This window comes from Doryrhamphus excisus, linkage group LG10 (assembly GCF_037039965.1).
Source record: "Doryrhamphus excisus strain RoL-2023G ecotype Guam linkage group LG10, RoL_Dexc_Guam_v1.1, whole genome shotgun sequence".
NCBI lineage: Eukaryota > Metazoa > Chordata > Actinopteri > Syngnathiformes > Syngnathidae > Doryrhamphus > Doryrhamphus excisus.
The window spans coordinates 10,116,164-10,143,183 of record NC_136366.1 but is presented as its reverse complement, the minus strand read 5'-3'; the positions used below and the strand labels follow the sequence as shown (position 1 = coordinate 10,143,183).

At 46.9% G+C, this 27,020-nt stretch overlaps 1 protein-coding gene across 14 annotated transcripts in view; it reads right to left on the bottom strand.

Moving 5' to 3' along the window:
- Window positions 1-27,020, bottom strand: part of LOC131120056 (disabled homolog 2-interacting protein-like) — a 75,199-nt gene that overhangs the window by 4,802 nt on the left and 43,377 nt on the right. For 10 of the 14 annotated variants that reach the window (XM_058065095.2, XM_058065096.2, XM_058065101.2 and 7 more), the window contains 10 exons: window positions 12,410-12,563; window positions 11,007-11,105; window positions 9,984-10,538; window positions 4,906-5,050; window positions 3,924-4,068; window positions 3,603-3,839; window positions 3,315-3,516; window positions 2,512-2,699; window positions 1,245-2,118; window positions 205-342 (listed from right to left, as the gene is read on the bottom strand). In XM_058065095.2, coding sequence (XP_057921078.2) covers window positions 205-342; window positions 1,245-2,118; window positions 2,512-2,699; window positions 3,315-3,516; window positions 3,603-3,839; window positions 3,924-4,068; window positions 4,906-5,050; window positions 9,984-10,538; window positions 11,007-11,105; window positions 12,410-12,563 — 2,737 coding nt within the window. Of the gene's footprint in view, window positions 1-204; window positions 343-1,244; window positions 2,119-2,511; window positions 2,700-3,314; window positions 3,517-3,602; window positions 3,840-3,923; window positions 4,069-4,905; window positions 5,051-9,983; window positions 10,539-11,006; window positions 11,106-12,409; window positions 12,564-17,786; window positions 18,587-22,255; window positions 22,926-27,020 lie in introns of those variants that run through there. The other 4 variants (XM_058065112.2, XM_058065110.2, XM_058065111.2 and 1 more) reach the window with 4 other exon arrangements.

Here is a 27,020-nt window from a genome sequence, read left to right as displayed (position 1 = left end):
TAAAGTAGGTCATGCATCTGGCAAGTCATTGGAAGACACTATTTGAGGAAACGGCGTAAGTGCATTTCCTCCAAAAATGAATATGAAGATCCTTGAGGTCAGGTCCATCTTCAGTAGTGTTGATTTATGAGGGAGGGGGTGGTTGAGAAAGGGGAGAAAGAGAAAGGTGAAGGTGGGGTGGGGGCGGGGGGTGGGACATGTTACCTTCTGCACCTGTGTCAGATCCTCTCTGTGTCTCAGTGAGTCGTGCTCCATCCCCTCATGGTCTAAATACTGCATATTCATATTCAATAGCCAGGCTGCTGTGCGGTCCAGCGCACTGGGGTTCACTGGGGAAGGGGCCTAGTGGGAACCAACACAAACACACACACCACACACACATACACACACATGAGCGGAGTGCACATGTGGGGAAGGATGTGGGGAGGGGAGCAGGAGAGTTTGGCAAACAAAAGCACAGGTACAACAGAAAGAAGCTCAAAATGAACACCTGGACCAAAAGCGGGTGGAATGGATGCATATCGGCAAGCTCACACATTCAGCGCCTTTGTGCGAGTCACGTGTCTTTATCATGTCCTCGTTCCAAAGTCTTAGCATTATAGACCAAATAAATTCAGTTACAACAGCATACGAAAACTCTGGGTTCACACTCACGAGGCAGTTAAATATACATGTGAAGTCTCACTTTGATGCAAATTGAATGAACGCTCGGTGTGACCAGCGAGCCGGTTAATTTAACGACAAGCCTGTGAATGATTCCGCGGAGACCAGAGCATGAAAGTATGATGGCTCAAACGTCCTCTCCTTCATCCGGTAACCAAGGGCGACCATTAACTACTAATAGGACTAAGTTTTTTTTAAATGCCGCAATTCCCCTACACACACAGACAGACACAATCAAGCCAGCTGTTAAGCCCCCTAGCAAAGTCTGTTTCCTGTCACCTTGTGTGCACATGTGAGCGTGAATATGAGTCGTTAATAAGATGCTAACTGTGCCTCCGCCACCCTCGCTCAAAGCGCACTAAAGCAGTAAAACAGCGGTGGACTTGCATGCAAATTACGTGCGCAATGAGCAGAGAGGGCCCGCCCACACTTGGTAAACAAGTTTTGCTGTAATTTCTTGGAAGTCTTGTCTCACGTCAATTGTTTCCTTGGGAATATTGTTGCTTGGCTGTGTGTGATTGGTTGGATTCTGTCACATGGTAACATTCTCTCTGCCAAAGGTTTATCTTATCCTCCCATACCTGTTTATGCTGAGCCCTCTGCTTGGTCTCAGGACTGTCCCCTTTAGACGATGACGACTGTTGCCGTAAACGAGCGCCGCTGATTGGCCAGTCCGGGGACGATGTCATCATGCTGCCAGAGCCGGGCCTGGGATAGGCTCCGCTGTTGAGCAGATTAGGAGGTGTGCGACCCCGCGTGATGCTCTGCGGAGGAGGTTGGTCTATCCTCCGCTGGGGGCCGGCGCTGTTTTGTCGGGGGACGGTGGGCTGGTGCTGCGCCTCGTTGAGCGAGAGCTGTCTGCGGTTGAACTCACCGGAGCGCCTGGTATATTCATCGCTACTACTCCCGCCACCGCCATGGTTCAAGAAGGAATGCTTCCCACCTGGTGGTCCGTCCTCATTGTTGCTATGGGAACTGACTGAACTGTGGCACTCTGAGCCTGAGTCGGTCATACCCCGCGGGGACACGGGCAAGCAGGTGGCCATCTGGTAAACTGGATTCTGGAAGGACAAGGGTGCTAGTAGCTGGGCAGGTCGACCTGGAGCGCTGTCCGTGTTTGGCGTGGTCGGGGTCTGTCCGGGCCTCCTCAAGGTTGGACCACCTGGGATGTTGCACTGTGGGACCCTGCCAGCCCAGCCTCCCACTGAGGCCGGAACTTCAGCTAGGTGGTTATCAGGGGTTCCAGGACCTTGACCAACTTCCATACTGCGGGGGTCTTGTAGGTCCACCATGGACAGACTCTTGCTTCCATTGGCCATGCCCAGCTCTGGCTCATTGGTTTCAGAGTAGCTTGAGCTGCGTGCTGGGGAAGGCTGGATCCCTGTGCTCCTCGTCACAAAAAATAGGTCTTTGTTTTCTGGGGTGGGGGAAGGCAGCCGGGTGAAATCAACCAATCTGAGAGGAAGAAGGTGCAGATGTATTAAATGTTGGTTCAAAAAAGAAGAGGTTTCAAACTATGAACAACAGCAATCAAGCAGACTTTGTGGTTGTTCTACTCCAATCCTGTAGGTGGTGGTAATGCACTATGAAGTAATTACCATTGGCAATGGCTTGCTACCTTTTTGAAAGGTATGAAAACGCCACAGCTAAGCCAACCTTAATGGCTCTGCCACAGTGATACTCGCTTTATTGTTTTTGGAATCGTGATATCAGCTTTCTGTCTCTCTGGCTTCCTAGTTCTGACTCATCTCCCCGTCAAAGCAGGCCTTGTTCCCAGTGGATTGTGTTCAGCAACAGAGTGAGAGAATAGAAAATAGAATGTCGTGTATAACAGTTACTATTTTTTACCCTGTGATGTCATTGTCAATGACCATCTTCTGCAGCCCAGTGGAGATGCTACAGCTCGCCTCGGCTGGGGGTGAGCCCCCCTGCTGCATCGACTGCCCGGGCGTCACCTGGACGCTGGCAGGGTTGGTCAGCGCCGTGGTCACCTCCCGCAGAATCCTTGGCAGAGGTCCCAGCTTTGAGGTGGCACTCTAAAAGCAGAAAATATCATTCATGGTTCCATCGCTTGTGTTCACTCGCATGTCACTGAATTATCATGAAGTCAAGATGGCAGCCCCCCACTTGACTGATTTCTGAATTATTGACGGACAAGGTTTCAGACAGATGGAACACTTTATCTAATGATTACCAGTTTCCCATCTGCTAGCAGGGCAAATGCTGAAAAATCCATTATTGTACCTTCCTCAGTCTCCACAGTGTTCACCCACTGCGCACTGTTTATGTAATGCAATCATAAATTATTGATTGCATCACGATAAACATCCGAATATATTCCTGGCACGATTCAAGGATCCAGCTCACTGACAAGCATGGTATATTATCTACTAATATCTCAGTAGCTCAAATATATAGCTTTTTTTTATCATGTAGAAATGCAGACTACAACACCTGTTGGACCTCGCCTTGCCACACAGAGATGCCCAAGCGGAGACTCAAACCCAGGTCTTCCCGATATCCTGACTGTGTGCCCAACATGCTAGCCACTCGACACTGGACTTGCCATTAGGGCTAAATTGAAGAGCCCGCAAAATACTTGAGTAAGATCCACTGAGTTTCATGATCCATAACCTGGCTGCATTCACTACCTGGTCCATCTGGGACACCACCTCCGAGAGGAGAGAGTGCAGGGTGGACAGTTCCCGGCCCAGGTCAATGTAGCCCTCAAAGCCTGCTGTGTTAGAGATGGTCTCGGGGTTTGAGATCTCCAACAGGAAGCGTTGCATGTTGGTCCACTCGTGCTCCAGGAACTGGTTCATGAAGGACATATACTCTTCCTTGTTACCAAACCTGGGGGTCAAGCAAGAGGTTGGAGGTCACGTAGCGTTGCCATTATGCCCATTCTGAAACTTGGCTGGTGGGATTCAAACACTCACTTGGTGAAGTTGGCCAGATTTTGCGTGACCTTGGCGATGAGCGTCAGCGTCCGTGCCGTGCGATCGTCAGGGTACTCCTGCATCAAGTTGAAGAGCGAGGGCGACATGATGGCTGGACACAGGAAGCGCAGGAAGAGGGAGGCACTGATCAAGCGCTCACTGATGTCCGGTCGACCCCGGTTACTGCATTCCTGCCTCCACGACGCAAACACCTCTTTCAGCTCTCGAGGGAAAACACTGTTTGGGAACCAAAAGACGTGACCAAAAATCAGTTTAGGCTGCAAAGATGGGAAATCTGGATGTCTGAAGATTTTATCTCACCAGTAGGAGTTGATGATTTTGCAGAAGGCCAACTCGCAGCACATTTTCAGGTTGCTCTGGTGCTCCGGAAGGTCTCCTGAGGAACATTTGGAAGGGTCCACCTCGCAATTTTCATCGGACTCGTACAGAGCCTTGATGAACTCACCTTAAAAAACACACAAGAGCAACCAAGGAATAAGTAAAGTTGCTGCATGGGATAATGGTTGGATGGTTTCTTATGGTTTTACTGCAGTGCATCCTACCAAAGATACCAGGGAAACTTCTCACCTTGTCCGTAAGGGAGAGCCCAGCCACCCGACGGAGGAAACATACTTGCTATCTGCTATCTTGACCTTTCAGTCACAACCCAACGCTTAGGACCGTAGGTGAGGATAGGAACATAATTGATCGGTAAAAAATCCTCCTCTTAATCCACCTGCCAATCTCCCGTTCCATCCTTGCCTCACTCGCCAACAAGACTATCCAACTCCTCCAACTGGGGAAGTATCTCATCCCTGATCTGAAGATGGCAATGTACTCTCTTTCAGCCGAGAACACTGCTTTGATCCAGAGCAACAGTCTTAAGATCTTAGCAGGTCAGGAACACAAGGAAGGCTAACAGCTTTAACCAAAAAGCACTGAAACAAGGACAGCGCTGTGCAATGACGTCTGTGATCGCACATGAGCATTAATGGAAGCATTCTATTGGACATGCCTGAAAGGATGCTCATGAAGATGTCGCAGTGTACCTTCCTGAAGACCACATATTCATAAAATGGCCTTGAGGTACATCGTCGCAAAGACAAGAACTGAAGCACATCAAGAGCGATGAGCGCCAACAGTGTCCAAACAACCGGGACATGGAACACCGGTGAGAATACTTGTTTACACTGTTGTTTGCTAATTGTTTATGCATACACAAGAGGGCACCGTCCTGGATGTATTTCCTCTAATGTAAGATTTGTTGTCTTTTGCTTGCCTCTCCAGATCCAGTCGTACTCACCGAGAGCATCTTGAAGGTACTTCTGTCCCACAAGCTTAAGGTATTCCTCGATGGCCTTGGTGGCGAGCGTGTTCTCCCTAAAGATCAGATGCTCATTCTCCCCGCAGCGGTCCACTTCCGACATCATCAGGTCCGTGAGGAAGTCCTTCATGAAACACAAACACACGGTAAGTTGAAGGACCGTCGTAATGTCAAAAGAATCAAGATAGAAAGGACCCAGGCTTGAAAATCCTCGCTTAGAGTTTCTGTAAACGTCAAAGACAATTAGTCTTCGATGAACCGATCATACTTGGTTTTGTAAGCTTTGAAAACGATTTAATGAAGCTAACAAAACCCACAGCTGTGACCTGATTGCGCAAACCACTGGACCGCTGCACACCCAGCATTTCAAAAGGTTGTACTTTTGGGGCTGCTCTAAAGGCCGCGTCTACTCCCCCGGTATCTCATTAAACCCGGCGAGGCAGCACATCGGCATGGGAACGGAGGTTGAAGTGACAGACTCGAGAAAGACAGGAGGAGGAGATGAAGTGGTGCTTCTTTAAAAATGAAAAGTGGGAGGAGGCGGAATACGAAAAGCGTCAGAGGGTCTCAGGCGGCACCCGGGCCTGCTAAGGAGCTCATCAAACACACACCTCGGGGGGGATAATCATCGGCTGATGTGCAGGCAAGGAGGCCTTTTGCTTTATTCATCTGCATGGAAACTTCCACCATCTACTGCTTTTACCGTATGACTGAGGGTACGCACAAGCGAATCTTTAACTAACCAACCGTGGGCCGTGCTGCTGCTGCCTTTTGGCCTTAAGTCTACTCGAAATGTGTCATCATTTGACCACTTGAGGTCCGTGTCACCGAATTATGATTTTCCCTCCAACCTTTGACCGTTGTGGGTTATTTCTGTGGCTTGGAAATTTGTGAGGCGTAACCAGTGGAGGTGCAATATATTATTAGATAAAATTAGCCTTTAATCTGGCCTATGCTTTCATCCGTATCAAAAATCACTTTATAAAAATTTTGTCTTCTAATAGGTATTATTCATTTTTTTTTGGCTCACCTTTGTTTGTGTGTAGGGACGACTGCACAAAAACTAGCAGGCTCATTTTAGCTCAGTGGAGATGCATAGCTTGAGTGAAATATTTAATATTTCAGCTTTATGGTATTGCAGAGCTGTGTCCAGTCGATGCCATTACTTTTCACTCACGTAGCCCAGGCTGGGTTTCCTTCTCCGTTCTGAATCAATGGGGTGAATCTTGCCTCGCCTCTTGTCCTCGAGTTAGCGGGATAGACTCTAAACCTCAACCCAGACCTCTACCCCTTAGCAAAATGGATCAGCATTATGGGCCAGCTAAGAAAAACAACAGCAAACAGGGTTGCCTTGGTGGAGGTTTGAGGATGACTATTAGCACTGGAAGCCGACGGGCTTTGTAGTTCTGGACTAACCAGTGTTATATAAGACTATTTCTCTCAGTCAGCAACATTAAAAAGAAAACTATGCAGCCTTCTTTTCACTTTTATCGTCTATCCATTTGTCCGCTCCCTCCTCCCTGTGCTTGGGCGCTAATAATAAGAAGTGGAACGCGCTTTGTATCGCTGCCACATCTCATCAGCCATCAAGCATGTCTCAAAAACATTGCACAGAGACGGAGGGTGGTATGGAGACATGGCTGATCAGTTCTAATGAATAGCGGGGAGAGAGCAGAACGCTGAACGAGATGATGAGGAAGAAGCCGTAAAAAAGCTAGAGGGTTGCTTTACAAGAAAATAATCACCACTTGTCACGGCGCCTGTTGGTGCGGTGCTTGCAGCTCAATCCAGCATCAGTGTCAATTGTAAAAAAAAAAAAAATGGCTGCCATTGACGGGACATGCCGATGCGCTAACACAGGATCGTTGTCAAAGTGACGAGAGCTGCAGCATCTGGGAGGGGAAAACGCTGACAGAAATAACTCTGTTTACGCTTTCAACCTGCACTGATGTTGTCTCTGTGGCGACATGAAGCACGTAAATGGGAGTCATGCAAAAAAATGATGTGCAACAGAAAAAAGTGTCCCAAGTAGAAACATCTCCTAGTGATTAATTACAATTCCCTTCCCAGTGTGTGATCCTCAGTGGGATTAGCCATTATTAGAAAGTTGCAACCACGACCGAGATTGGCAGCTGATGAACCAAGAATCCTTCGACTTTAGGACTAATCAATTACAAAATTCAAATTCAACAAGAGCACAAAAACTCGCCTTTACTCTCATTGGCGCTAATACTAACTACAGGACATTTGACACCAAGCTACCTTCAGGGTTTTGTACGTTAACATCCCCCCAAAGTGTCCAGGTTGTCACTTTGCTATACAAACATTGGACTTTGACCAATCGCTGACTTGTTGGGAACCGGCGTGGAGGATTCGGACCGCATCCAAATCCAATACGGACGACAATTATTCCCGCTGTTAGAGCCATTTATTGAGTACTGTCTGTCTGGGTCAGCGAAGGCTACAGTGTGTTTGTAAAAGGCCAGAGATGTTCATGTGTCACGCCATATTATGCCTGCACAGATATCAACTTTAGGACCCCACCAGGAAGTAGACAAAAAAGTCAGTGGAATATACCACAATACAAGAAGCTATGACTACGCATGAAAGGTAATTGTGTATCTCGGTCATTAACAGTTTCCTAAACGACTAAGGATGTCAGGAGAGACACTTTTTTGTCGATGTTGAGATCTCTATGGACTATAAATTTGACCAGCAGTCACAGCGCCCTACAATCGTATTGTGAAGATACAGCATGGCTGCACGGAGGGCCTAGCCTCAGGAACACATCTGCACATCAGTGCAGCGTTAACAATGGCGTCTCTCTTGAGATCTTCGCCCTCAGGATGCCGTGAGGCTTTCAGGAGACACAGCAGGAAGTAGAGAGCACAGCAAGAATTCAAACTACGACATCACGGCTGCTGCTGCTGTTGCTGGACACCGCATCCTTCATTTGACAGGAGAGTTGCAGGGATTACAGGGATAGAAGATGGAGTGAGGGGATAAATAACCAAAGGGAGGAAAACAATAAAACCAAGCTTAACAGGATTTTCACTGCTCAAAGAACTGCTCGACTCCTTAATATAACTTCACAACGTGGGTGTGGCCGTACTCTGCCTACAGGCGACCTGGCGATTTGGATCAGCACCAAATTGTGAAGCTTCATAGATTCACACGTTCAAACCTATTGGATGACAACATACGTTCCTGGGCGGAGGTTACACACGACTGGCCGAGATTTAGCCTGTGACATCCATTAAAGCTCCAAGGAAACCAGCATCAGATCAGAATTGAATGGCGTGTTTGGAGCCTTACTTCAAGGTCAAAAAGTCCTGTTAAGCAAACTTCAAATGCCCCGCACCCCCGACTGTGCCGCCCACAATTATCCCACCGCTGGGACGGGCCAGGGAAAAGAAAGTGCTCCACACGGAAGGAGGGAATTAATGGAAAGTAATTAAGGATGCGAGCGTCTCTCCAGGGGAGCTGCTGAGCTCTTCTCCTCCATCAATCAGCAGCCGTCGCTTCTACTGAGACGTACAGGCCCGGATACACATCGCTTTTTCAAAGCGCTAATCATTCATCACACCGCTGAGCCGTGATGAAGTCAAAGTAAAGTTTTCAAAGCTGCTCCAGTGAGCACTCCAGTCGAGGGACAAAAAAAATCGCACTGACGAGACAACGAAAGACAAAGATGGTGGTGCTGCGTCAAGTAAAAGTTGTTCTTGAAACTACAAGTCCTGGTTTGCCAATGCCTATATAAGTGTAAGTATATAAGAAGGGTGTGGTCATTCCGTAAGATGATTGCAACCCACCCTCCAGGTGGATTGGAAGCGAATTGCCGCCATGGGAGTCGTTAGCTGTGGTACAATTCAGATTAATTAAACGAACGGCAATGACTGCAGTGCACAGTACTTGTATTCTACCATTCAGTTAATTCCAAGCGCCCCAATAAAGTGGTACTGAAGAGTTAGACGATCCAGGTCTTTTGGGGCCCTTCACAATGAAAAGATACCGTGAAGACCCTGCCAAAAACAGACCTGAACATGCGACTTGGTTGGACTTAGATTATTTCACCACCATCTGGTTGCTTCTAGTATCGGTACGCCTCCTGGAACATCAGAGATGCATGTACAGAATTAGCCTGAGCTAAAAATGCAATACAGGCTGGTGCGAGCGGGGAGGAAATGACCTGCCTGTCTGGTGTCTGTCTGCCTGCGCTATTACAGCTGTAGGGGTCAAAAGTTTGTTCAAAGAGCAGACGGTGCGGGAATATTTAACCTTTACGTGCCGCAAAGGCTCTCAACGGGGCCCGGCGGTAACAGCCGCTCTGATGTGCTTGTTTGCTAAACATGGTGTTTGTCCACGGAGAGTACATGCAGGAGCAAAATAACAGCTGAATCATCCCAGTCTGTTCTTGGAGGAATGGAATAGAATTTGCTTTGTTTCTTGTACCTCAGCCGAGTGCGAATCATGGCAGGAAAAGTGATGCTCAACTTCCGTTACTTAGTTCTCTAGTTAGTTAGCATCAGATTGTTTGTTGGCTTGTTACATCCATTCATCTATCTTCTGAGGTTGACTGTTCCCAGGCCAGTTGAGAGACATAGTGTCGACAATATGTCCCGAGTCTTACCCGAGGCCTGAGGTTCCACTCAAGATTTTCTCCACGATGACAGTGCTTCTCACGTTATCCATAAGGGAGAGCCCACCAACCCGATGGAGTAAAAATAATTTGCCTGCTTGTAGCGGTGATCTTGTCCTTTTGGTTACTACCCAAAGCTCATGATCATAGGATGACCCAAAAACTGAGATCTTTCCCTTGCGGCTCAACTCCTTCTTGAGCAACAGACCGGACCGACGCATCGTCCGCATCACTGCAGACGCCACACCAATCCACCCGTCAATGTCACTTTCCAGCCAAGATCAGGGCAATGACTATGGTGAAAATAATCAAGTTTGTAATCCACATTACCGCCACCTACAGGACTGAAGTGCCTTGACTGGACTCATTGTCCGGCGCACAGCCACACAAGCGGCCATTACATATTCACGCTACTTACTTTGGCTTTGCCGGTGCTCTGCAGAATGTGCACCAGCGCGCACGCCATCTCCTCTTTGTTCTTGACGCTAATCCCAGGCTCCAGCACGGAGCATAGGAGCATGTAGTTGTTGGTGGTGTACTCTGCAAACTCCTTGTACATCTCCATGGGCAGGATGCTCATGCTCTGGTAGCGGGCCTTGATCCGTATCATAGGTCCTGACGTCTTGCCCTTGGGGGGATTGGGCGTGCTCACCGGGTACCACTTCTCCACAAACTGCCGGCCGGTGACCGCCGCCACTGGGATGTTGACGAGTCCGATATAATTGTTCTTGTCCTTCTTTTTCTTCTTGTCGCTGTCTTTGTAGAGGTGGGCCGTGATGCTATGCACCGCCGGCAGGTTGTTGAAGTCAAAGTGCTCCCCCCAGAAGACGTTGTCAGTCTTGAGCTTGCAGGTGGTGCGGGCGTACAGCGAGTCGTCCAAGCACAGCTCGCAGAAGTATTTCTTCTTGGCTGGGATGTCCTTGGCTTCGATGATCCACAGCCGCAGCATGTTCTCCACTCGCCGGCTGTTGTCCTGCAGACCAAACAAGGACAGGGTTTGAGGAAAGCAAGCTAGTGGTACTGCTTTTGGAGCTAGCAGACAGTTGACCGGACCAAGGTAGCGAAAGCAAGGCAGCGAAGAAAAACCTGACAACTGGCGACTCAGATACGAATAAAATTGGTCCAAATACCATTCATTCTAAATCCTAGTTATATAGAAAGTAGTTGGAACCAAATGTGGCCCCTTCGATCTCATGTCGGATGTACATTATCTGCAGAACACATCTGTCAGTCATCGGTTTTCTCCATTCCCATTGGTCAGCTTGTTTACGACGCCCCCACTGCAGTCAAAGTTTGGCTTTTGTACGCCCCAGTTTTTGTATGATTTTTTTGTCAAAAATCTCACCAATTTTCTCCGGTAACCTCGGAGCTGTAGCTACAATAACAACATAACAGAATTTGGGATGTGCATCATCTCTGTACAGTAGATCTCCATCCTTGCCTTGTTTGGCTGGACCGCCCTCCTCAGGTTCTCCATCCATTTGTCCCTCTCAGCCGATGAGCGGCAGGAAAAGCACTTGCTTCCCGAGGAGGTCGTCACCTGCCGAGTCGGAAAGATGAGCGCTTTAATGCATAATACAAAAAATATTTTGACACTTCCAAATTACTTTAGATTTGAAGCTTTTTAGTTGAAAATATTGATCATACTGTGGACTTCCAACATTGCCTTTACAGTTCATGCAGGCTTTGTGATAGTGACACTTTTAGACACTGGAACAGATCAATTCACATTACAGTGCAGAATGGCTGATAAAAGGCTAGCATTAAAGTCTCTTTGGAGCAAAACTGGATGTTCTAAGCCAACAGAAGTGGTTATTACTGGATGTTGTTGAAGTGTATAGTGAGCTGGAGAAGGCGTAACAAAGGAATGATGTAACGAGGCGGATGACAAAGATTAGAGGAGATTTCAGGCCCGCACAAAAGACAGCGATGAGAATGTGAAGTATTATGTCTCCCCATGATGCTCCACACACACACACACACACAGCAGCATCACATGCGTGTGACTGGCAATAATCAGAAGCAGTGGCTTTCAGAGCGCGTTCCAAATTACCGCAGGTTATCATAAGGTTAAATCCCACAGCCAGAGACACAACAGATTACCCGCCGCGCTTGCATTTATTTCCCTCGGCCATGCCCAATGACGGAAAGGTCAGTTTGAGTTTGGCAGTAAAATAAAAAATAAAAAATCTGACGTCTCATTGCTTCCTACAGCTTTAAAAGATGGTGACACTAAATATTTCCGATTGCTTTGGCGTCTATACTCGTTACGTCACCGTAGCTTTAATCCAAAATCCAAATAAAAAGTGATTTAAGGTGCTTAGTGTGTTCTCAGGACCCCCCTGCGCATAATAATCTTTATATAATCTTTAGCCTCAGTTGGTCCAGCTTAGAGCTGGGGGGGATTCCTCCTTTAAGCCTAGGTCACACCCGGATGTACCTTTTTTTTCTTTGGTGATTTTTGGCGTTCCCCAAATCACTGCGACACATACAAAATATCAGAACATACAAAGGCTTGGCGACAGTAGTCATGTATGTAGAGTACACGTGTAGCGTGGGACACACGTGAGAGCCTGCAAGTTTGACGTACAGAAGACAAGTTGACTGTAGTTTTGAACTATGTGTCCATGCACATATTATACAAACAAACTGTACTCTTGGCAGAGGTTATAAATATATACAATCATAGGAATGCATTTGGGGTAATAATGAATGTTTCTTGCAAATATTTAATTTTCACTGATAAGAGCAGCAGTTTTCATCAGCCACATGCTGGGCGGCGAACACGGCAGAACTCAATGAAGTCTTCAGTCAGTCAGCGCGAGCTGGTTGTTTTGGTCTCACCTCAAAGCAGTAGTCCTGCCCGAGGATGCTGCTGTGAACGGGCTTGATGATGACCTCGTCCTCCATGCTTAAGTCCAGGGCTTCCACAGCGCTGCTGGGACTGAGCAGTGACTCATGGGAGCGAGACTCCTTCAGCCTTGGCATCAGATGTGATCTAGGGGTGGGAGAAAAGGAAGGGGAGTGAGTCACCCCGCAAGAAAAAGAAGAAGAGTCGACGGGAGCGCCAGCATATGCACTGCGCGCGTTAGCGAGTGTGTCACGGCGAGTGCGAGGGAGGAAAGTGTGAGGAGAGCGAGCGAGAGAGAGGGAGGGAGGACGCTCGACTTTGCCTGGAGCGAGTCCTCGCTGCGACGACATCAGCACATGTTGGCACGAGTGCTGAGCTCGCCTGCTAATGGATGATTCCCGTCTTACGGCCGTTGAATGAGAGAGCTGGAAGTTGCTTCTGCATCAATGGAAGCAATCATTGATTACCAATAATGGTTAGCTTGAGACGAGAGACGGGAGACAAATCGAATACCTGCAACGGGTTGTGGTGAAAATGCTTGAGGTGGCATGCTGGTGTGGCGGACCGGGCCGAACTCTGATTATTTTATTGTAACAGCTGTGAATGGACAGTTTCCGATTTAATTCAAACAGGAGTTGATATAATCAATTGCAATGCCAGCGCTGGAGAGAACATTCAAAATATTCCATTCCTAACACTCCTGAATGCCTTCAGAGTTGCTCTGGGTGACTAGTTGACAGCTTGGGCATTTAACTCATTGGCTCACACTCCTCAGCTTTCATTTAGCAAGGATCTGTGGACCAGAGTTCGAGCCCCAGCCGTTGCAGGGCCAGATTGTGCACCATTAGTTACATTAGCATACATGTAAGACAGATATCCTCAAAATTTCAAGTCATTCCGACTTATGTTGTGTCACACTTTGGGGTTTAATAACAGCATGACCATGTGGTGTATTTGTTAGAGCAATTTATAGCACGGGCAACAGGGTAGTGTTGCATGATTTGATGAATGCCCCCCCCCCCCTTTGTGTGTCGTCGTTCAGGAGTAGTCAAGTGAGCTCGAAGACTCTTATCTGGTTGGGAAAATGGGCCACATGTAATTGTGTGGTACTGTGTAAAAGTCTTAGAAATGTGTTTTAGCAACGCTAGAGTGATCATATATAACTAGAATCCCACTCAGTCAAGCACGGCTCTCCGCCAAGGCTGGACTGTGGGAGGAAAAAAATGCATGCAAAGCCAATAGTGGACTAAGACTTTTGCACACTGCGGTAATATATGTTTTGTATGTGCCCATCGTGCTCTCCTCGTGGCACTGGCGGCCTCGAAGGCCTCAATTCTTCCACCACACGGGCCTATGTACAGTATATTTGTGTGCGGATGCCTGAGACGGACTTCCAGAGATTCCATGAGGATCGCTTCCTCAGCCCCCGCCGTGAAAGATTGGCTGGATCACAAGCTCGGAGGTTTTTAGAACTTCTATTATTCATATCACCCTACATCCAGACTTCAGGATTTTACAATGTACAAGCTAGTATTAGGCAGTTTCCTGTCTGTCTGAAAGTAGGGCACACTTTCCTCTTCTGCTGTTCGATAGAAACCCAGTTAGGGTGGACGTCAAGCAGAGTAATGGATTCTGAGTGTGTCTGGACGGCAACCTGTGCACTTTACGTATGCATCCTGGAAAGAAAAAGACCTCATGTGATTGTCAGGCTCTGATAGAGTCTGCAAGCATCCGGGCGTCTGAGCACTCAGACCTGCAACAAAGCCAACCTCAAGGGAATATCATTTTTATTATTATTTTTTTTTACCAAGAGCTGAACTAATGCACCACACATCCCAATAACAAAGCTTTGAACCTGCTGGGCCGCTGCTACAACTTGGCTGCATTGTTTCAGCACAATGGCATGCCGCAACACGGCACGTTAGAGTCCATGTGAAGCTAATCTTCACTATGCTGCTAATGCTCCCTTTGTGTGGCGGCTATATTACCAACATGCAAAACAATCCCAACAATAAGCACTTTCCTCAGGAGAGGCTTCCAGCGGTTCTCGTTTGGCAGTTCTCGTTTGTGTCTCGTGACACTCCGAGTACTTCAGTTGAGAATGTTTTGTACCGTTAATTCGCTCTATCGAGCCTGCGTCAACACACCTGTGATCACCCCGTCCCTCCTCCCCAACGCCAAAACATATGCAACCTTGTGAAAAGCTACATTGTAAATGACGGACAGAAAAAGCAGTTATTCACCTATCCTGCAATAAGCGTGTCCATTATTTCCACCGCTCTGATGCTGACTCAACATAAAGGGCCACGGGCCGTAATGAAGCGACAGAGTATCCATCAGGCTGCAGTGTTCTGGCTCACGGGTTTGATGGCTCATCGGACACCGCCACATGCGGTGTCCATCGACATTGGCGGAGGACTGAACAAGCATGTGGACAGTATTTGAGACGGGGGTGAACATTGTCAGTCGCTGATGGTGCAGAACACAGGATATCTGACGTGTCGCTACGAGCCGGAGAATCTCATCTACGGTCGAGTTGGATGAGACAGAGGAAGACAAAAGCCCAAAATCTTCTAACGAGAGGCTCCAACTACTAGTGCCTCTGGACTAGAAATGCATGGTCCACCACAATATAGCCCTTTAGGCATGTGGATTTTCCATGTATTGATGGACTATTGGTGGATTAACGTTGGCGCATTACGGTTAAATCAACACGCAGGCGCAATGTAAGACCTGAATCATCAGAGTCTGTTCTTTGAACCCAGGTCTTTCCGATCCCCTGATGTTGTGGCCACCATGCTAACCACTCGCACACTGTGCAGACTGTGACCGTGTAAATGTCGTAAATGAAGCCACATAGTCAGAAACATTCAATAACACTCGAGCTATTCCCTTACAGGCGGCGTCTTTAAATAGCCAACATAGCTCAGCTTGCAGGGTCTAGAATAGCCCACATGCTGGCGACTCCTTGAGTCTTCAGGCTCGTAACAGCGCCAGAGGTCTAATGCATGCAAGACAAAAGAGAGATTAGCCAGGAAACTAAGGACGATAAAGGCATAGACACCGTGGGCGTGACCAAACAGGGAAGGAAAGCCAAGAAAAGCTTTGCTGTGACTGCCTCCTATATGAAAAACAAACGTGTAAGATGCACATGCTCACAAAGCAAGGGAGAGACGGGTTAGCGTTTGCTCTTCAGTTAGCATTTGCTAAATGCTCAGCTCCTCCGGGCCTCTGTTTTTTGGGGGGGGGAGTCAACAGGGAAGCGCTGGCAAACGTGGTGGGAATCTGCAGCCTGCTAAGTGAGATCAGCTGTTGAGGGAGCAAGTGTGCAGCCAGGCCGAGGCGAGCCTTGGAGATGATTTGGTCCAACATCTGCCAGGATGCTCACTATATGAAACATTGATGAATACCAGAGGCCATTCTTGCTCGTTATTCACCAATTACAATAATAAGCATTCAATGCAAAGCGTGGAAAAATAGCGGCAGCCGTGACAGAGCTTTGAAGTGCAAAGAGTCAGAAGATCATTGTGTAATGATGTAGATAAGCAAGGTCTACATATGTGTACACTTTTATACACAAGTATATTTGCAGGTTGTCAAATGTCAGACCAGATATGTTAGAAAGGGTTGAAAGGTCACCCTAATGACTGCATGAAAAAGCAGCCGCTAAGGTGAGAGTTTAAAGGTCAAATTAATGATTAGCACGGCTCTGGGAAGACACCCATGCATAGTGGTGCTTGGCGTCATGGTAACGGTAATTGCATTCTCCATCCGCGACTGAATTGCGTACACAGACGCACTTCTGCAACCATAAAGATGCCATCAAATAAATAGATCTTATTTAGCTCCGCGCTGCAGTCAAATGTGCAACGGTGGCCTCATTTGCAAAAAGTAGTTTAGGACAATGTGTGAGTGACCTTTGCCTGTCAGGTCTGATTCACAACTCTAAAACTCACAGAACAACGCCGGTCTTCCAGGAGAATTGGTGAAAGGAAACAGAAAGACAAGGGACACTTAACTCCAACTAATTGGAACAGCTGCCCAATTTACAGAGTGTGAATTCATTTTGGGGCCAATCAGCATTCCCTGCCATCAAACGCCGGAGGCTAGATAGATGCCATGGCGGCATTTGAACTGGAGTTTGTTTCGATGATACGACAAAACGCTGCCATCCAGAATGTCTTGTACGAGCCTAACCCGAGTCACAGACTACAGAGTAGCTGCTTAGACATAATTGGACTGCGTTGTAAGTTACATGTCGCCAGTTAGAAAAGCCAATTAGAAGCCAGAAGAGAGACATTTCTGGAAAAGGCATGATTGGCAAAGAGATGAAAAGGGGAATTGGATAGTAAAGTGCATGTCACTCCTGAACATAACACTACAACCGGTTAGCGATTTCAAGGTACGCTATAATTGTGCGTCATACCGTTTCTATGATATGAAAGAAAGTTGTGATTGAGAAGGAGTGCATGATAAGTGGTGTTTAGCATTTATTTTGCACTGAACAACAAGCAACAACCATTGCAGTTGCTAACAACAATCACCCGCTAAAGAAATGCTACTTTAATGGTCTGTGAGTGAGAAAATACAGTTTGCGTGGTGATTTTTCCGGGTTTTAAACGTTGACTCAGAGGTGACCAAGAGGCAGTGAAAGACCCTGTCATGCAAGGTCACAGTAACGAGTGCGTAGAAATACTCAGAGATGGACTCCAAAACGTCATAAGCCAGTACACATCATGGGTCTTTTTGTTCTTGCAGCAACTTAACTCGCCGCTACAAGACAACTATTGCATAACAGCCAAGTGCGCGTTGAACCGATTGGAAGAGGAGCGGAAATGTGCGTCTCACTTCTTGACCTGAATATTCAATCAGCCCCGTGGCGCTGGACAAAGGCGGAGGCAAACACGAGGAGTTCACAAGAACGAGAAAAGAAAAGGAGGCCAATCAAATTTCTTCCCACGCAACATCCTGCAAGATTTGGCCACTTCTTGCCCCGACTACTCTCTAATTTGGACTTTGTTCTGAGTTTGGTTATTTGTGTGAGTTTTTGCTACAGGTGAGGTGACTTTAGTGCATAAGTGCTTCGAAATTGCAAAATACTCTGTGTCAAAGGTTTGCCTCTAGTGCTGAATATTTTTTGTCGACAAGTCTACGCACGCCCATGTGTTTTTCTCTCAGCAAATACTCCACTTCTGCAGCGCTCTTTCTCTTTTCAACGATCTATTCTTTACATTTGAGAATGCACACAGACACTTGTTGTCTTTGTAGCCTAAACAACCGCCTCCTTCCTGAGTCCTCGGTGGACCGTGACAAAGATAACCCCCAGTGAAACACACCCAGGATGAGATCCTAAGACAAAACAACACTCACGACCTGATGAATAAATGAAACATGGTGCGGCGGAGTCTCTCCAGGACCAACGCGTGGCTTCACTCGGGCTCGCATTCCTCAAAAGCAGATGTTTTCCGTGTTTTGCCGACCATTTCGGGAGTCCTGGGAACGCGACCGGAGCGTCTGTCCTCTGAGCACGGCGCTCCCAAAGGATGTGTGTTGCTACCAACACACTCCTCTCCGTATCGCATTTAAAAAGACAGCGCTCCACGCTGTCAACATGGCCGACGTAGGCTCTAGGCTCCTGCCGAAAAAATAAAACTTGCCACCCCAAAACACAAGCAGGGATCAAACATGGCAAAGGTCTTTAATGACTTGGTCATTGATTTGGGTTTTATTGTGTTGGCTCAATAGCATCAGCAGATGAAGAAGTCCGGGGTAGGAAAGGCGCTCTTTGCTTTTTTAAGCACAAAACATTCAACTCTTGAAGTGAACGAGGACCGGTGTGATGTCATTTAACATCAAACTCTCCTGGAGCGTCCCAAAAAAAAGTTCCAAAGATGGACTAGTGGATCGCGATCGCCGAGTTGGCAACCCCTGCTCTACATATTTGCCTTTGAAGTTTCGTAAAACCTCAAATTACCAGCATGAATAAATACATCTATGAATAATAAACAATCCAACATGGCCCAGATATCTGATTCCAATAGTCGGACTGCTTCATGTTCTCCGACAAACGCTACCCTGAATGGCTGTTATTCTTGAACATTGCAAACAAGATTCCGTTGCCTTGCCATCATCACATCTCTGAAGGACATATATGGAGTGTGAGTCGGCAGGCAGGAAGTCCCTCCCTGTTCCGCTGTGGCAGGAAACAGGCACCCAGTCTGTGGGGTGTGAGGGGTGCGGGGGTTCAGACATACAACATAGTGGTGAACGATGTGGTCAGGATAGACTGATGCTGCCACCGCTTAGACAACTAAAGCGCTCTACAGTAAATGTTTAACATGGAATTCCATGTGGACCAGTTGCACCCACGGTGCCGACTCCATAGCCATTTCACGTCAAGAAGGAGTTTTGATGCACGGCAAATTACACTTTGTCTTATCGCAGGCGTTCAGTAAGTGAGACGTGCTTTCAAGAGAGCGGCTGGTTAAAGGTTAACTACGGAGGCAAGGCAGAGTCCTGCGGGGGATTTCCTCATTCCAGTCCTGGTGCTGATGATGTCATATCTCACAGGATTGTTTGGAGTGCAGCTGCTCCACGATGTAACACGAGTCTGGATATTGTAGCTGTTATAGCTTATTTTGTCGCAGAAATGCATCAATAACATTGTGGCCTGAAAACCTGAATGGACTCAATCCCCCCCCCCAAAAAAAGGAGCAGCCTCAGCAATGGGTGTTAACGTGTTCAAAGCAGACTGAATATATTTGTACTGCAACTCTGTAAGAGATCCTCATGCCAAAGAGTGTGTAGGCTGGTATGTGTGCACATGCAGCAGTGCCAAGATGGGGTCAGTGGAAAGAGGTCGTCCCTAAGGGGGGGGGCCCGGGAAAAAGACAAACCTATTTAGTGACTCACCACCTGCCTGCACGGACGTTACTGATGCTGCACATAACCTGGCTGCTCTCTCTCACGCATAAAGTATATCACCTGGAGTATCGGAGATGTAGGAGAGGCAGGGAAACGGGAGAGAAAACAACGGTCAGGGCAATCCGACAAGAAGATGCCGTGCTCATTTTACCGGAGAGATGCAAATGGTTGCTAGCTTGTCGGGAGATAATCAAAAGAAGATGACGTTGGTTCCATCACATTTAAAAGCCCAACAAAACTGACTGAACTGGAACCATTGCACACATCAAACCCCCATAAGTCAATAAAGTCAATAACGTGTTAGTTTCATCCTTCTCCTGCCTTCGGTAGAGTTACAGTTCAACTGCACACAAAGACGACGTTTAATACGATTAGTAGGCCACGTGATTGGAGGACAGAAAGGAAATCACCCAATCTGTGTCCCTATCGATACCTTCTATGAGGACCCAATCACTAGTGATTGCAAAGCTGGTGTTCAATTCCTCTCCCGGAAGAGCCTGATCAATGAGATCTTGTGCCACTTTGTCGATATCTGCTGAGCAGATGTTAAAGGATCCGCTTCATGCATGGAGAGCATCTAAAGCCGTCCCGGTTTCGTAAGGATTACAGGAATACACATTAAGGCGGAGATTAGCGACGTCGCTGTTAACGTGTACGGAAGTTTGGAGAGTTGGGTTGCCTGTTCCTGTGCACTTCCAGTGCGAGGAGAGCGTGATTGGCAGCACCAAACGAAGGCCCATCGGGAACATATGTGCTGCCGGGTGCCGGAATAATCTTCAATGTCTTCAAGCCATGGTTTCCACGCGGGGCCAACCTGGTTGTAAATATTCCAGCATCCGCCATGTCGTCCAGAGTGGTTAGTTCTCCCCGCCCCCTCACAACCGCCAGTGGTTACGACCTATTGACCCCCTAGTCAAGCACAGCACTGCCTCGCTTTGCTGCATCCATCCGATCCAGTGCTCTGCTCCACATCATCGGCTCTAAGAGGAATTAACACGCATCACAGATACGCGCTACGATGGAGCGGAATGGATGATACGAGGACTGTTCTTAAATGCAGTCGGTCAAAAGAAGCGGCATGATCATACAAGGCTGTTGCATAACTGCTCCTGTCATGCTGAACACAGACGCAACGCAATAACGCCTCCGTACCTTCAAATATCTTTTTTTTTTTTTTTTTTGCTTTGTCACTCGTCTTATTGACTTCCTCTTTGTCATTCTGCTTCCCCATCTCACAATTCGGTCAGGCTTCATCATCATTCCTTTCCTGACCTAAAATGTGATACTCTGAGCACATCCGATGATTCCATGTAGCCGCTTAGGTTGTGCACATCTATTCATGTGCATAAAAGCGTTTTCTCTTGCTTCATCCCTCGGGGCACAGGGGGGAAAACAGGGGATGTGTTGCATTTAAATACAGGCTGACGGCAATGTTAGTCTCCTTCTAGGACCATCAATGGTACAGCTGCATAAATTTATTATTAATAAATAGAATGTTTTCATAGTTCATACAGCAGAGAAAACCTGTTCATGATATTTAAAAAATGTGGCCCTGTAAACATCAAGCACCCCTATAGTCACCTTTTATACTAGTATTGCTTAACATAGTAGACATGATTAGCAATAATAAGACATAACTCAGCCTTAGCATTGGAAAAGGTCCTTGTTGTTGTCGTATCTAGAACGTAATGTAGGCCGATCACGCATGGCCTATCATCCATCCTTGCTATGACACTTGTGACTTGCCAGTCTAACATGCATCCGCCTAATTTACAGGCTATGTCATCTCTAAAGCTAGTTAGCGTCCAATATATTGATCCTAAATATAAGAATAGCTTTTGAAACTTTTACATGCCAGCAGACTGCAGTTTTTTATGTTTCATTCTAAAATGCATTATGTTTGTCCTTTACCGTACTGAAAATGAACACACCGTGACCTGACGATCGGGGGAACATACTGAACCGCGATTACCGCGAGTACCGTTACAATATACTGAACCAACAACATTATGCTTCTATTCTATGTATTGACGAATACCGCTGAGCAGTAGCTACTAATCTTACAAGCGGTCATATTTATCCATGACTGTCATCTTAAACCACCCCAGCGACATTGATTACTAGCAAAGGGGAATCAAAACACGATTAAGATACAGTAACTGTAAAAATGGTAATCATGGACTTGAAGTCAGCCTTGTAGCAGGTTGACCTTTAGAATTCTGATATCTGATATGCCACAGCTTATTTTTATTTATCTACCAAGCTAGGAAAATATATAGTGACCAACAAGATGCTGAGATCATGGTGTGTTTGTAACATCCGAGGACACGGGATGGTGTTCCGACGGCAGGTGTGCTAGGTATGCTAGTGGATAATCAACAGCTTAACATTGTCATCATCACTAAAAGTTGCATTGTAGTACTTTACTAGTAGTAAAGTAGTAATCGAATGTACGAGGAAACCACGGTTCATCAGCACCGACTAAGCACTGAGAGTGGCACTTCTAAATCCTCCCTGCAGATGGGAAGCGACAACACGAGTGGTCAGCATCCTCGGCCGGCTACCATCCCTTCCGCCTCTCAATATGCGACCCCCCTTCCCCCCCCAGCCTGGTCCGGTTCAGGCCCTTTAGCTTGGCCACGTTGTATGACCTGTCCATCAGGCCGGCTTTGTGAAGTGTTACCGGTCAGCGCCGTCAACACCAAAAGCTTTTCTCTTGGAAGCCTCCACAGGGAAGCCACTTGGGAATGAAATGCAATTATATAATAATGGCAGCTGGAATGCCCACAGGAGTCAGGAGCGTGTCTCTCCCTCACATCCCCTCCCTAGCAAGGGCAGCAGAGTGCGAGCATCCCCCCTCTCTGCCTGAAACAAGCCGAGCGAAGCAACGGACCGAGCGGCGGGATGGAACTCACCAGGCATCGTCAGAATTCCTCGGAGCAATCGAGGGCGGGCAGAGAGAGATGGCCAGGCTGGACTCGAGGGGGAGGGAGAGAATGGAGGAGGAGAAGAAGAAGCCGCGAGGCAGGGATGGATGCTTTCTTTTCAGAGCTCCATGTTTCTTTTTTTTGGTTTGTTTGGTCTGTCTGTCCTCTCGAGCTGTAAGACTGTTGCTCACCTCGGCTCTCGACTTTCTCCTTCGCTCCCAGATTCCCTCTCTCTCCTCTTCCTTTTCCTCCTGCTCCTCCTCCTGCTGCCGCTTGAAGGCAGGGCTGGACAGCAAGCGATACAATGCTGCCTCTCCTCCTGCCCCACTTCCTGTTCCCAAGCCTGTGCAGTCCGTGTGAATTTGCGGTGGAATATTGCAGTATTGTCCCCCTTTGTCCTCTGCCGTCTTCCCCCCCCACCCTGCCTGCCGACTGAGTTGAGCTCTACCTCTCCCTTTCTATGTCACTGATTGACTGCACCTCCCATCTCTGTCTCCTTGCACAGGGAGGAGCCTGACTGTGGTGTGCAAGGCGGGGGGATCACATGGATGTGTGCGGTGCAGGCCAGCTTAGCCCTGCCCCCCCCCCGTGTAGCTCCATTGGTGCTCTTTGTCCTGTCAACTCTTGTGCGAGGTGCATTGCTTTTCTTGTCAGCTGTTCCGATGGTTGTTGTTTGGGAGGGGGGTGGCAGCAGTCGGTCACAAAAGAATGACTGGACGACAAGGAGGCCAAGAGAGCTGATAGAACGTAGCTAGCTAAACTCCAGCTAAAGCGGGAGCGGTAGCTATAGGGAGGTGGCGGGGTGGTTATTTCTAGAGTTGGCACAAATGGATAAAGGACAGCTGTGGCGAGCTCCCTAGCCACTAATCTCCACTCCCTACACGTCTGTAGTGATGTCATCAAACATGACATCATCCCTATTCCTCCGGAGAAATGCTCCCTCGAACACAACACCAGGGCATTTGGAGTCGTACAAATAGGGCTTGGAGGGAAGCAGAAGTCAACGTCTTGGAGCTCCACAAAAAGTACAAACTCACCGGATGTCACGGTCTCCGGTGACGTCAGAAAGCGCTAACCCAGTTTTTAAAAAGTAGCAAGTGTAGCATGTTGCAGATTATAGATCAATTGGAATCCTTCCAGTTAGTTTCTGATGCAAGCCAGTGCAACATTCCCATTTCTACTGCCACAAACTGTAAGATCATTTGATTTCAAATAAGCCAGCTCGGCTTGAGAAATCGAAAAGCCACACTAAGGAATTGAACATCCTCACAGTAATGGGGCTGAAAGGATTTCTTAAGAAATTCTACAACAACAGGGTGACCGTATTTTGATGACCAAAAACGTGGACACTCGGCCCCGCAATGAATTCCGATATTCCGATGGTACCGGAAGTTTACTCAAGGATGCCTTTAAAGCAGGGGTGCACGATAATTATCGGCTCCGGTTCTTCTGACCTTCGTGGTGGCACAGCGGCTACTCGGAGCATGTATACAGAGCAGCACCCCACTCCATGTGGAACCCTTTCTTAGGTCGACAATCTACAAATAGAAGGGTAATTAGTTAGCTCGGTAGCATGCTACTGGATGTTCAAAGCAGTGGCCGTCTCTTATGTATGTCCCTGCAACAATCCCCATACCTTCCTGTTGTAAACAAGGAAAACTAGCATACAAACACAGTGTAGAAGAGCGCCACATTGTAGAAATTTGATGGGCTGTTTTGTCATATACATTTTTTCGCCTTTTAAGTAGTGGTAATATCTAGTCTGGTGTCATTATCGCAGACCCGATCTTGTGAATCGTCTCGTCTTGTGACATGAGTGTGTCGTGACGCCCCTACTCTCTACTGCTCTCTGGTAAATGACATCAAAACTGTTTTAGGAATGGGCTCCATTGTCCTGACATCATACTCGTGTCAGGGTTTATTGAAAAGATGGATTTGAAGTATTAGAATTGACAATTTTGGTCTTGGCTCAGTCCTTTATGGTATTGTATTGTGACTCCGTTTTATGGGGCACCAAAATATCAGTATCCCTTTATTGAGTACACATCGCTTGTTTCAAACGTTAGCTTAGCTTGTAACTTCACAGACTGACTTTGATAATGTGTCGCAAACTGCACGATGTATGGTTCTTCAGAGAGAGAGAGAGAGAGAGAGAGAGAGAGAGAGGATGACAGATAAGAGGGCCGTCTACTATTTGAACGCTTCATAAATGCACAATCAAGAGTCGAAAGTACACAAAGTAGCTCATAACAGCACTTCAACTCTATGCAATCTTTTCAAGGGTGTGATTGGGAGATGCATGGAGTAGATTTTGAAAGTATTTTTTTTGTCCAGCTGAAGTGAGCAGCCAGAGGATGAAAGACCACTGAAATGAAGTAGCTTTACCGCGGTGGTCCTGTCCAGCTGCGAGTCAAACACGCACCTTGAGCGTCAATGTTTGTTTGCTAACTGGGTCACAGTGTATCGTCGCCAGAGTCGCAGAACCGTGGTGCCACACATGGCGCTCTCGCTGCTAATTAACTTACACTGCATCCAACCAAAGGGAGCAAATTCAAGCGGCAAGAGGACAGCGTAATATTGTAATATATTGTAATGTGTCCCTATGAATGAACACTAAACTTTTTTTAAAAGGTATCCCATTTTCCATGCAGACCTTATGATCCAGTTAGCAGGTTTGTGTTTGTGGCACAGACAATATCTGCAAACTAAATACTACTAGCATACTACTATGATCGCTGTCCGAATGAAAGAGTGCTGAAATTAACAATACTGACAACAATGGAAGTATACGTACTGTACCAAACTGAATGGACAATTGGTTTATCGATCGCTTTTGTAATGTGACATTAGCGTAGCTTAAATACCATCGCTTAGCACCCAATCATCTGTATCATCCACATACTGGAACCTCACTCTTTCCGGTTATCATTCCTGGAGTGTATTATTGTGCTTCTAGAAGATCTTTTAATGCCTGATATCGGTGCACGATGCGGACCTGAAGGACTGGTGACCAAGAGTGGTGGAGAGATAGCCGTGAGAGTTCAAACTAGTGCCTGCATGCACGGGGGTTTAGGATGGGTCAAGCAAGCCGGGATGCAGCTTTGATGAGGCCCTCGGTATTCCCATCACGCTCAAGGCTCATACATTACAGCTCATTACTCTACGAGAGAATGAAAGAGCGGAGTATCTTAGCCATGCTCGCGACGCCTCACAGATGCCCAAACAGGCTTGGCCATAGAACTCAGAAGCTGGAAACGTAAGGGCTTCATGAAATATTGTCCTTTTTTCCGTTTTCTATGATCCGTTTTTGTCCAAAGTTTGGTTCGGTTCTGAAACACTGTCGTGGTTTTCGTACAATTATTTTGTGTAGTTGATTGCCCAAACAAAACATCCTAATACCAGAGTCAATCTAGAGTTAGACTGAGCTAGAATGCCGTCGGAATTAAAAATTGTGTATTCTCAAAATTGTGGGTGCATTCCATTAGTAGGGCCCATTTTTTGTCCCAATGTTTTGAGCAAGACAAAACCATTCCGGATGTATTCGAATTGGAACAGCATTCAAAATCATTCTAACTATTCTTACGGTATTCCAAACATTCTGATTGCATTTGGAAAAAAGCAAAAGAAGGATGGATGGCTTCTTTGAGGTGTTTGCAGATAGAAACATTAGCAACAACTGCATTTTCTAACCTTTTGCAAACAATTAAAATTTACTAGTTGTTAGCACGCAGACCTCACAGCTAGGGTGTACCCTGCCTCTCCCCTGAAGACAGCTGGGATAGGCTCCAGCACCCCCGCGACCCTTGTGAGGATAAGCAGTACAAAATGAATGAATGTGAAATAGTAATGGAACCCATGTTCTTCAAAATGCAGTTTTGGATAAGGACACGCATGGAGTATTTCTTTGCAAAGTGACATCGCCAGCTAGTGACTCGGCATGCATATTGCAATTTCTCCAGCCTTTTGTTTTGCTGGTGAGTGACAACACCCAAATCTGCAGTCTGGTCTCAGCCTTTGAGGATGATATTTTTTGCTGATACCACACTAGTCTAGAGATGAATGAAAAGTAACGACTTATATGAAGTCTCGCAATTAGCCCTGCAGTGTTCCGAGAAGACCAGATGGTGGGCGGCAGATGATAGACGCTGTAAGAGGAACCTTTTACAGACGCTTCAATCTGGACACACTCAAGAGCGTCTTTTAATAGACTCGTAGACAGTAGCTTCTCGAGCAGGACACTATAGACGATACCGATGATGCATGGCAGGCTTGTTTACTGAAACGGGTAAAACACTTCACAAACAAGCCACGCGTGTCCTTGGCAAAGAGAAAAGTAATCAGATTGATGCTTCGCTCTCCTCTACACCTCACATCTTGCTTAAAATAAAAAAAAAGGAAAAGATTCTTGTTTGAATCTCGGTTTAAACCTTTTTGTAGTGGAGTTTGCATATTTTCATCTTTATTGTCTATGGTATTTACTGTTACACTCTCAACATCAATCTGATTGCTGGGGAGAAAGAATCAGCTTGTTAGCTTTCAAAAGAGTCCAAATCCACGCCTCTGCTCCAAATGGTTCAATAACCAACCCTTTCTTTAACCTTTCCACCCCAAAAATATGAACACGTCACCATTCATGGCTAATAATAGCGCTGTTCTACCTGCAGAAAGCAAAGCTACGGCCTGCTTTCTGCTCACCATAACAACAAAAGCAAGCTTGTGAAGTGTTACTAAGGGATGCGGGGCAGAATCCATA